The 11827-nt window shown below is 39.2% G+C and overlaps 1 protein-coding gene across 5 annotated transcripts in view; it reads left to right on the top strand.

Annotated features, from left to right (window-relative positions):
* Nucleotides 1-11827, top strand: part of ADGRB3 (adhesion G protein-coupled receptor B3) — a 585030-nt gene that overhangs the window by 309728 nt on the left and 263475 nt on the right. For all 5 annotated transcript variants that reach the window (XM_078386075.1, XM_073000099.2, XM_078386069.1 and 2 more), the window contains one exon: nucleotides 10458-10604. In XM_078386075.1, the coding sequence (XP_078242201.1) occupies nucleotides 10458-10604 (147 nt within the window). The remainder of the gene's footprint in view (nucleotides 1-10457; nucleotides 10605-11827) is intronic.

Raw genomic sequence — 11827 nt, 5'->3', positions numbered from 1 at the left:
TGGTAGCACCAGACTACTAGGTTCCCTAAGCTCAGGAAATTCAAGTTTTCTTTGGTTTACTGAAATCTTTTGGCTCACTGGATTATCTTTCGAATCCCACCGCTGCCACCACGTGTGGCGATCCCCCTTTGTGCCCTTTATATTTTGGGGCTCTACAAAGGCAAATGCCCCCTTTTCGCTGCCACCAGGTATTCTCTTAATACTAATTCAAGTCCCACACACACAGGAGTTGCTCATATAACTTAGGAATCAGGTTTTCAATTAAACATTCGTTTATTAATGAACAAATAAAAAAAGGAAATCAGTATATAATTGGTTCAGGAATTCATGTATAATAGATCATGTGTTCAATCACTGTTATTCAGAACTCTTGTGTACTTTAAATCAATATCTCCCATGTTTTACTTATAAGTTCATTTCTGCCTGTTACATGTGTGTTTTAATCTTTCAGTTTCTTTTCTGAACCCCTTTTTATCTATTCCTAAACCCTAACACTTTCTCAACATCTTGTGGTCCCTAACTCTCTCTATCTCTCCCTGATTCCAACTCTATCCCTATCTCATTTCAACTGTCTCTAACTGTCTCTTCCAGCTGTCTTAACTGTCCTTTTGGCTCCGCCCTTCCTGCCCTATCCTCTGATTGACAGGCAGGAATGATGTCACCTTTTTGCAGTCCGCTACACCCCTCATCATTCACAGTTTCTGAGGGTGGTTCAGTAGATTATTATTTAGAATGTTATTTAGAATGTTTATATCCCCACTGTATATTGTGAGATCTCACCGTGGGGTGCAACAAGAAGAGTATGAAAATGCAAAGAGTTTAAAACCTATAAAATCATTCTGGTTAGTATCCTGTGGAGCACATGTGGAACAGAAGAGCATTCATGGAAGCTTTTCTTTCATTTAAGCAGGCTTCCCTTTCTGCTCTGACTCTTAGTTCGTTATACAACAGGCCCTGCTGGAGTGAAAGCAATGGACCTATGATTGCCTTTCCCCTCTTAGTTGGGTACTTGCCATAACATGTGACAATTTAAAACATAAAAGGAAATTAAGCCATAAAGCCATACATATTACAGAGAAACCCCACAGCCTAGTCAAGCCACAGTTCGTGTATCCCAAAGGCTCTGCTGAACAGCCACATGTTAACTTGATGAAATGCTGCAAAATAAATACTTATTTTAACAGGTACCAGTGGAGCCATCATGTTAGTCTGTTGTAGCAGAATAATAAAGAACAGCAAGGCTATTTCTGGCCTCCTTTCAGTGCTAAAATACAGCTTGGAAAATTTCTTTTAGGTCAGTATCCTGTACTGTATATGGCTTTCAATCAGTTGAAACTGCTTAGTTGTCTGTTGCCCACGCTGAGGTCTTTTGATATATGGCGAGATAAAACAATTTTGATAAATAAATAACCCATTTATCAGAACTCAGGCTTTCACGGAATAGAATCCACTTCATTAGTAGCCTCTGTTGGTGGATGCTACATATATTTAAACATCAGTCAAATTGCAACAGACTACATGCTGATATTACATGCCATTTGACTTCACAGTTTGACCCCCACCATTCTATCCATGAAAATCTGTACCATATTAAATGTGATAGGGCTCGGTCACACTGCTAATTTGTATCAGGTTCAGCTCCAATGCATTTTAAACTACTCTACAGTTCAATAGTGTGGTTTTCATATCACTGTGTGTGTATTTACTTTGAGAATTATTACTCTGATATAAAGTAGGGGTTTAAAACTGTTTGGGGAAACATATTACTTGGTATGAAAAGCGAGCCTTACTCAACTTTTTCATTTAAATAAACCACAATTTGCCATGCATAGATGTATTATAAAATCAGAAATAATGCCACTTTAGCTAATATAGAACTAATACAGCATCAGTGCATGTGAATATTGTTTTGTTTAGCAGTCTGGATATTATAGTAAGTGATTGAATCTATGTTTTGTATTAATTTTAATCCACAGAAAGCCTCACGCTTCTCATTGAAAGGAAATTCATTCAATTTTATTCTTTATGCTTAGGGCAGATTATATGTGTCACTTTTCTTTTAGAGGGGACTACAACAAGGGGCAATACAGGCAGAAATGCTTCATTGTGAGTTGGCAGAAATTTCAGACACATCTTATGAATATGTTCTACAAAACTGATGCAGATTCTTTTTTTTTCCATTTCATTATGACATTGGCCTCCATGTATTACCCAACAAGCACACAACATGGAAACATTGTACCAGAATCTGCCACCAGGAAAAAAAAAATAGTAGAATACAGGATTAGAAAATGGAATCTCTATAAATTTATTTTCTTGACATCAGGTTCCAGTTAACTGATTGCATCTGCATGCGAATAATTCACTGACACTGTTAAGTGGGCATGGGGCAATCCCTTTACCTCTACAAATCAATATAACCTGAAACAGGTTAGGCCCTACAAGTGGGACCAGCAATAAAAGGTTGCAGCTCATGTTGGAGTACTCATGTTCAGAATTAAAGCCATTGTTTTACATTTACCCCTTCTTCACCCCCATTTTTCTCTAGACCTAATGTCCAGCCACCATTAAACATATTCAGTTCTCTTCTGTTGTTGGCATTGTCATGGGCAATGAACATTTGCAAGATAGCTACAAGGAAATGTGTTTTCGATCGACATTTTTCTGGGGTTGACACTGTTTGAAAAATTATCAGTTTACATTCTTAGTATTGTGCCTTTTATCTTACCTCATTGCAACAATAATAGTGATGATTTTGGAGGCTGAAAATGACCAGTGGCTACTAATTATATACTATAAGGGTACTTTTGGTCTCATGTTCTACTTGTTAAGTGACCATTAGATCAGTTTGACCCATCTTGCATAATAAATGCACAATCGTCCAGGAATTAGTTCTCGAGGATGATTCATTTTCACAACTATGATCAACACTCGAGTTGACAATGCAGCAAGGGTACCTCCAGCTAGGTGTTCTGAACCACACCAGAAAATTGGGGTATAGTTCAGGGACAATTACATTATTACAATTTATTTCATTGACCAAATTCCTCATCTGCCAGACTGTGTTTTTTCAAGTGCATGTACTTGATGTTGGTATGTACTGAAATGAAGAAAAATAGAAGCATTTAGCTGCACAGAATAGACAAGCTTTGAGGGCTGAGGACTAGTTTTCCAAGTGTGCTGGCTACCCTTGCTTAGGTGGCTCCTTAGCTGCGTGTATCTGTCTAAATTTCATGGATAAGAAGATGTGAAAGGGAAGCCAGATGGCTTCTAGTAGCCCTGGCTCCCATCCTCATCTATTAACATGAAGGTTGGAACAGAGACTACATTCATACAAAAGTAACATCTCTTCAAAATGTAGACTCCCAGACACCTGAAAAGACCCTACATATGTGTATTCATACATGGAGATCAAAGGCAGTGCCAACACAGAGAGATTAACCTGCTCCTACAGGCATACTATAAGGATGTGGTGGCGCTATGGATTAGACAACAGAAGCCTCTGTGCTGCAAGGTCAAAGACCAAGAGTCGTAAGATCGAATCCATGTTTGAATCCATGCGACAGAGTGAGCTCTCGTCGCTTGTCCCAGCTCCTGCCAACCTAGCAGTTTGAAAACATGTAAAAATGTGAGTAGATAAATGGATACCACCTCGGTGGGAAGGTAACGGCGTTCCGTGTCTAGTTGCACTGGCCATGTGACCATGGAAACTGTCTTCCGACAAATGTTGGCTCTATGGCTTGGAAACAGGGATGAGCACTGCGCCCTAGAGTCAGACACGACTGGACTAAATGTCAAGGGGAACCTTTACCTTACAGGTAAAGTTGGTGGTCACCGAGATTGCTTCTCATGCCTGTAGCTAGACCACAAGCTCCATATAAACTATACAGCCTGAGATCGAGTTATTCAAGCATTGGATTCCAACCCAGGATCTTTTCATTTTCTCTTAGGTCTGTTTAATCTTCTTTTAATTTTTGTTCCTTCTGCTTCTGAAATCCTAACTCTTAAACAAGACTCCAAAGATATCCAGGTATTGGCTTTTCCCAGTTTTGTTCATGAGGGACAGCACAGAAAAGGCCCCTGACCTCAGAGGTGAAGTTTTTGAACAAAGAAATTTTAAGGACAGATTACAAGGGAGGGTACTGAACACGAATACATCAGGTAGCTCAGGACACTCTCTCAAGGCCTTAACAAAGACAATGGCTTCCTAATGACTTGTCTATGAAAGCTCACATTAAAATATAGCAGTTACAGTCAACCCTCGACTTATGAACGGCCCCACATACGAACTTTTCGATTTATGAATGGCTCCATTCGCAAAAATTGGCAGCGACTTCCGAACAGAGCCTCGACCTACAAACGAGGTCGAGGCTCCATTCACAAGTCAATGCCATTTTTTGCGAACGGAGCCGTTTGTCACCTTCAGAGTTCTCAAAGGGCTTTCCCCAGACATCGGAGGAAGCCCTTTGAAAGCTCCGAAGGCAAAAAAGCAGGGAGAAAGGGACAGGAAATTTGAATTTCCCGCCCTTTCTCCTTTCGGCTTTGGAGCTTTCAAAGGGCTTCCTCCGGTGCCGATCGCGGCAGCGGGGACCCCCAGGGAGGTCTCCCACGGTGGCTGGAATGGATTAACGGGGTTTCAATGCATTCCTATGGGGAATGGGAAATCGACTTACGAACTTTTCAACTTATGAACGCTGTTCCGGAATGGATTAAGTTCATAAGTTGAGGATTGACTGTAGTCTTTAAGCTGCCACAATGTTTTTGTTGTCTCTTTTTTCTTTTGTTTTTGCCTGTGCCATTATATATACTATTCCCAATGACTGGGTCTTTATCACCCAGTCTGACCTTAATCACCGCCATTGTAGTTAAATTAATCTTTGCCTATTGTCTGTTGAATATTTTCTTCACCCAGGACTAACACACTCAGTTGTTGTCCTCCCCGATACACTCTCCCTGCCAACAGTTTTAAACTCCTCACCCCTCAAGACAGCAGCTTCATTCACCGGAAGAACTGTGCTTGAACATGCAAAGCTTGTTTTAAAAATAGTCTTAAAGGTGCTACAAGACTTCTGCTTTCCCTTTTGCTAAAACAGACCAATATGGCTGCCAGCTAGACAGGGATGGGGACTCGAGTTATGGGACACACTGTCAAGTTGGACTTAAGTTGCACCGGTGCCTCAATTCAGAGCTGTTTTTTCAGTGGCTGGGACTCAACTTATGATTCAGAACCCACCCAACCCTTCCCTTTTTTCTGGGGAAAAGAGCTTGTTTTTAATAGGGATTTGGAGTTGGGACTTGGTACCAAAGACTTGGATTCAGACTTGGGACTTGGACCCAAAGACTTGCTAACATCCCTGAAGCTAGATTACCTTTTCAGCAGGAAAAAGGATAGATACCATAATAGACAGACATCATGTGTTGTCTCACATGGGTTCTTTGAATCTGTGTGATTAATTAATGTCAACCACTTTTCCAGAAATATGCCCACATGTATGGCTTTTAAATTCCAGTTCCTCTATATTGAAAATTCACCTTGCACCAGGTATTGGTCTTATGCATTGTTGCTGATCCTGATGATCCCTTGTTACAACACTGGTACTCAGTGTCATTGCCTAGATCTGGTGCCTTTCTGAGCAGTGCTTCTAACCAAGGTGCCCATTCTCTTTCTGATTAATGCCTAAGTAGCTGTTGTGACTCTAGATAGTGACAGCTGTGTTCCCATTATCTTTGGAAATAGTAGATATTCTAGATTAGATTAATATTATGTTAGGGAGTACAAGACAACATGAAATGAATGGAATACAGTGGTGCCTCGCATTACGAGCGCTCCATTTGACAACGAAATCGCTTTATGTCGATGTTTTTGCGATCGCAAAAGCGATCGCAAAATGATGTTCCCTATGGGGGAATTTCACTTTGCGATGATCGGTCCCCAGTTTCAGTAACCGATCATCGCAAAATGATGATTTTCGCACAGCTGATTGGCGGTTTCAAAATGGCCACCAGGTAAAAAAAAATAGGTACCCGCTGTTTTCTGGCATGGATTCCTCGCTGCACAGGCAGCGAAAATGGCCACGCTATGGAGGATCTTCGCTGGACGGTGAGTTTGAGGCCCCTAGGAACGCATTAATCGGGCTTTAATGCGTTTCTATGGGCTTTTTAAAATCGCATGACAGCGTTTTAGTTTTACAGCGATTTTCGTGGAACCAATTAACGTAGTCATGTGAGGCACCACTGTATATTGTAATAAATCACTCTGATTGCAACGGATAGAAAAGTAGAAAAATGCAATAAAATATTTCTATATAAAAAAGGAAATAGTTATTCTTACATGTTACCATGGTGCCTGCAACATTTTGCTTGCTCCCTCAAGTTTAACTTTTTAAAACATCTCATACACTTCCCCCAGCTAGGAATAAGTAAGAACATGGTTTCATATAATTTCTGATAATAATATACAAACATTTGCAAAGCCTTTCATATTTAGAAACGACTGGTCATATATTTTTGTTAACTCAATGCAACCCCCTTCCCATCAACCATTATTTCTTTGTTTTTATGAAATCATTACTCTCTAATTTTCTGCTGATGCTACATATTATTGACTGGAGATCATCACTTAGTTTTAAATGGTAATTGCTTCTAATATGCTGTTCGGGTAATGCGTTCAACTGTGCCCTGAGCACAGATGATCCAGCTTGCATGGATGTAATTCAATCATTGAAAACCTGTATCTCGAACATTCTCTCCAAAGGAAAAAATGGAAATACTTCTTGTGATGAAGGATCTCTAAGAGAAACTGTGATAAATGGCCATAAATCCTTTCACTGCCTACCTGTCTTTTTATCACAGTTGAAGCCTGGAACACTATTCAGTGCAGGAATACTGTAAGGTGGAACAGGTTAATCTGGAATTAAGAGCCAGTTGTCACACAATGTATTCTGTACAGATAATATTGCATTAATTTTTCTTCTCTCTTGGTTTAAATTATAATTTCCTTTTAAAATTAAAAATACTTATGGGAGACCAAATGATCTTCTACTATAATTTTGCTGTTGTCATAAAAATATTCCTGTTGCCTCTGTCTTCTACCCCTCTGTGGGGCTCTTGCAGTAAATTGGTTATGCACATTTATTGTCTATAGATGCAGTGTGCAAATGGCATGAACTCTATTAGCCTTGTTGTAAAACAATTAGAAAAGCAGTGTGCAGAAAACAATTATCACCCTGGCTTGCATTAGAAGATGAGTTCTGAACAGATTGTTTACTTTAGCTTTGAGTGTGAGTAAGGGCACACAGGCTTGTCGGAGACTGAAAAACAGTCCGAATCTCACTAGAAAACGACAGTGTTGCCAAGGAATTATTCTCAGATTCCTAAAGCCACAATAACAGTGATTACAACCACATTATAAATAAGAGAAATGAGTAAACAAATTTTCAGTATGGTATTACTATTATATCTGCTTTTTTCCATCTTCTAGCAATGATAATAGAGAGGTGCATTTTCATTAAAAATAATATTCCATACTTGTTTTTGCAGCTGTGATATGCTGAGTATGTATTTGCATACATTTAGTTAATGATTGTAAGGGTTTGTGTGATTTTGTAAACTAACAGAAGAATCTAACATTGTGTGTGGCTTGCTGATATAAAGGAGAATCCAGTGCTTTGTTTCAAATGTAACACTAAATAATGGTTGGTTTAATTTAACTCTGGAATATTTGTGTATCTGAACATATCTAAATACAAAAAAGCCAGAATCATAAATGATAGTTTGAAATCAGTTTATAAATCTCAACTTGCCATAATTACAATTTGCACTGTTCTGCATAATTTGGTTACAGAGAGTAAACTGAAAATGAAACAGTTTAGCTGACTAACATTTTCAATAACTCATTCATAGACCTCACCCTGCCTCTTCCCTTGGCCTTACCAGTACGCTCCATTTCCCACACACCTCCTTATTGATGCTCTCTGCTTTTCCAACCCAGCTGACTACATCCACAAAACCCTTATGGGGCAGATTGGGGGGTTAGTAGGACCGTAGATCCTTTTATTCCTCAATAATTGTGGCTGTACATTAAAAGCAAAAGTTTGCTCTTGACAAATTATGCTAATTGTTCAACAGATGAAAATGTGTGCCTGCCCCTTAGCTTGCCCATCAGTGGATCTTTCTTGAACGAATGGGCACATACCGTATCAGCTGGTTTATGGGTTCAGTTGATGCCTGTGTTGCTTAATAGGACCTTGGGTGCTACCTCTGCTTCTGTTTAGATCATTGGGAGAGTCTGGTGGCTATGGGGCAGAACAGCTCTTTGAGAATGCTGTGTGCGGGGACAGTTCCTTTTGCTCAGCTTTGATCTTGGGGGAGTTCTGATATCATACAAGTAATTAATTGTCAGCTCTGGGATGATATCCTGCAGCAGTTTCAGGAAAAGAGAGTCTTGAGCTTGCAAAGTGATTTGATAGGAATGTATGGACAAACTCTCTTTTTATGCTATGAGAAAGTAGATACAGGTGACTACATGGAGTCTCCGAGCTGCTCCTTGGTAGATGATGATATGACATATTTGTGGGAAGCAAAAGTTGTCATGGGATGCTTATGAGCTGCATTAAAAACACAGCTGTGTAGGTATATGGCTCACAAGAAAATGAACTTTTCTCATGAACACTAGAAGGAAAGCTTCAGCAAAGAGGTCAATAAGCCTTAGTGGGGATTGTTTAGAAATGAGGAGGGGAGAACTATAGAAATGGATTGGTGTGAGAGGATGTTTGTGGGAGGGCTGTGTTCAAAGCAACCCAAGATCTGATGTTCCCCATGGTTTTTGCTGTTGGCTAACAGTAAGAGAATGGGTAACAGCAGTATTTGGAACTATCCCCTGATTTGCTTCAGGACCTGATACAGACATTCTAACTTGATCTAATGTAGTTTTAATAAATTCAGATCTGATTAAATCTGATTTGGATATTGATAAAAATTACAATTCTGAAATCTGAATTGCTACAACTCCTGTTGATCTGCATTGGCAAATTAAAATTGCTGTAATGTTTTTCTTTTCACAAATATGCATGAAATCTAGAGGCATAGCATCTTCCTCGGGCAATCACTCTTGTCAAATTCAAGGCAAATATATCCAGGAAGTTTTTTGCTAGCCATTTCCTCTCTCACCACACACCTTTTTCTTAAAAGCAGACACTTCCGGAATCTCATGTTTGTTTGTACATGCAATTGAGGCCTCCAGCAGTTACATATGTTTTATAAGCCCTGTGTCAACAATCATGTACACATATAAATAAAACAATTATTAAAAATTGCCTGGGAGAACTCACACTCTCTTAGAACTCTCTTAGGTTCCTATTTCCCCATTTCTAAAATGGGTATGTCAATTATCCACTTCAAAGGGCTTTTGTTCATGATAGGAAAATCTCTCATACATTCAGTATTCCAATCTAAAGTTATATTTTAATGCTCAAATTCTTCCTATTTTGAATCAAATTTGTGACTTCTGGTAAAGTTGTATCAAAATTAAACTGAAACAAAAGAACTGCTGGATAGCTCAGTGGTTTAGGTGAAACTTTGATTCCCCACTGTGCCTCCTTTGGCAAAGGCTAGACTTAATGATCCATAGGGTCCTTTCCAGCCCTGCAGTTCTAAGATTATTATTCTTACCCACCCCTGGTTATTGTGGAGGTAAAGGAAATAAAATTTCCTTAGCACTTTGCTTGCTAAATGTTCTGAGCAAAAGAATAATAAAATGGAGATAATTACATTTCATGGGAAGACTAATGGAAAATGGCTTATGGAAAATGGCTTCTATTTTTACTTTGCCTGGAAAAGGCTACAGGCTGCTAATATATCAATCTACTTAAGAGGGCTTGTTTTTGAATCTTGCTTTGTTTATGCAAGGGATATCAGCATTGTTATTGCTTCATCAGCCTGGTTCTAGAAGTTGTATCTCTTCAAGCAATTTTCAACATTCTCTTCCCTAGTTGTGTCATGTCCAATCAGTTTGGAATATGTTCCAAAAACACAGCTCCACTATGCCCTTCCATGTGAATTTCATAGCATGAGCCAACAGGGTGACTAATTCCTAGTAATATACTGAAGCTGATTGGCAAGTGAGAGTAACAAGACCATACATTGCTTCTACAGACCTGGCTATTAATCATGCTTAAATTTATCACTTATCTTAGCTCATGTTCTTATATAGTCTTATATAGACACTTATCTGGGTGTGAATTCCACTGGATCTTACTTCTGGATATTTATATGGGCTGCACGTCTCCTTTTTCATTTGAAATCTGTTGCTATAAACCATTATGAACCTCTTTTTTTCATCAGCAGTGTTTTGAGTTATAATAAATTTCTCTGCTATAATCTCTTATTAATATTGCTTTGAAGATTAAAACAAGAATTCTATCTGATTACTATTTTGTATGTTTTTTTTTTCTTAACAGTGGCTAGCATTCAGAAGCTTCCTGCAGCCTCTGTTCTAACGGACATTAATTTCCCCATGAAAGGAAGGAAAGGGATGGTCGATTGGGCACGAAACTCAGAAGACAGGGTTGTCATTCCAAAAAATATCTTCACTCCTATGTCAACAGGTAAAAACTAAAAGGCATTCCATCAAGATAGATAATGGGGAACTGCTGATTATAAGTTAATTTTATCAATATTTTAGACAGTCCATCTGAAGACTAATGTTAAAGCAGAGCCGCAACTGGCAATCTTGGTATGTGGAGTTTTGCTGTCCTATTGGTTAAGCTGGAGTCATATGAGATTGGCATAGAGAGGAAGAAGATATGGGAAGAGAACTAAGAACCAGGGAGAAACACCTAGGTCTAGGCATATGACAGACGTACTGCCCCAAATCCTATTGCTTAGCATATTAAGCTGCATTTACAACAGGCCCACTGAATCCATGGGGCTTGCAGAGGGATTGATCCCACTGATTCAAATAGCCTATTCTAGGGTGACTTCCTATGCTAAGCAACAGGATTTCAGCCACTAGTTCTGAACTCTGCCTGTCTATTGTGTGTTTTCTTCTACCTGAGGAATTGTGATTGGAAAAAGTACATTATGCACTTGGAGCAGCTGGGTTTCCATATTTCTAGAATCAAATATGGACACATGGGTTTGCACCTTTCCAGCAGAAAATGTTTGCACCCTCTAAATTTTGGCACCCTGGGTCAAAGCTCCGGTTGCTTCACCCTAGTTACACCTCTGTACTGTTGGCCAATCCTAGCTTCTTCTGATTTCTTGTTGTGGAAGAGGTAGTTGATGATGTCCCAAAGCAAACATTTTCTTATTATAACATAGCAGGTCTCAATATCAGAACCAAACATGGTTATGCAAGGTTTTCGAAAATCCACCCTTTGCATGTGCCCTGCATTTGGTCTTTATATCTGTGGAGGTGAGGGACAATTTTTACATGTCTTCTGAAGTCCCTTTTAGTCCATTGTTGCTCCTGCTGTCATATTAACGTGGAGTCTGGCATTTATATTTCTGCTTGAGACCAGAGTAGTGTTACAGAAAATAGTCTTAGGAACAGAAGGAGGAGGAGGTGGAGCAACATAAACCAGAGATGAGGAAAGAAAAGCAGTTTCAGAGATTAGCTCTGTACATATTCCATCTGCAACCTCATAAGGTTTGGATCTGAGACAGCACTATTTATTTATTTGTTTATTTGTTTGTTTGATTGATTGATTTTACTTATATCTCCCAGTAAAGACATCCAAAGCCATAATCTCTGGCCCATGTCACACAGTATTTGAAGAATCCATTCTGATCCTCATGGAAGCTTAACATTCTGTGGGAAGAGGAATTG

This window comes from Pogona vitticeps, chromosome 1 (genome assembly GCF_051106095.1).
Source record: "Pogona vitticeps strain Pit_001003342236 chromosome 1, PviZW2.1, whole genome shotgun sequence".
In the NCBI taxonomy this organism is placed as follows: domain Eukaryota; kingdom Metazoa; phylum Chordata; class Lepidosauria; order Squamata; family Agamidae; genus Pogona; species Pogona vitticeps.
The sequence above is the reverse complement of the archived record's forward strand: the minus strand, read 5'-3'. Positions and strand labels throughout refer to the sequence as shown.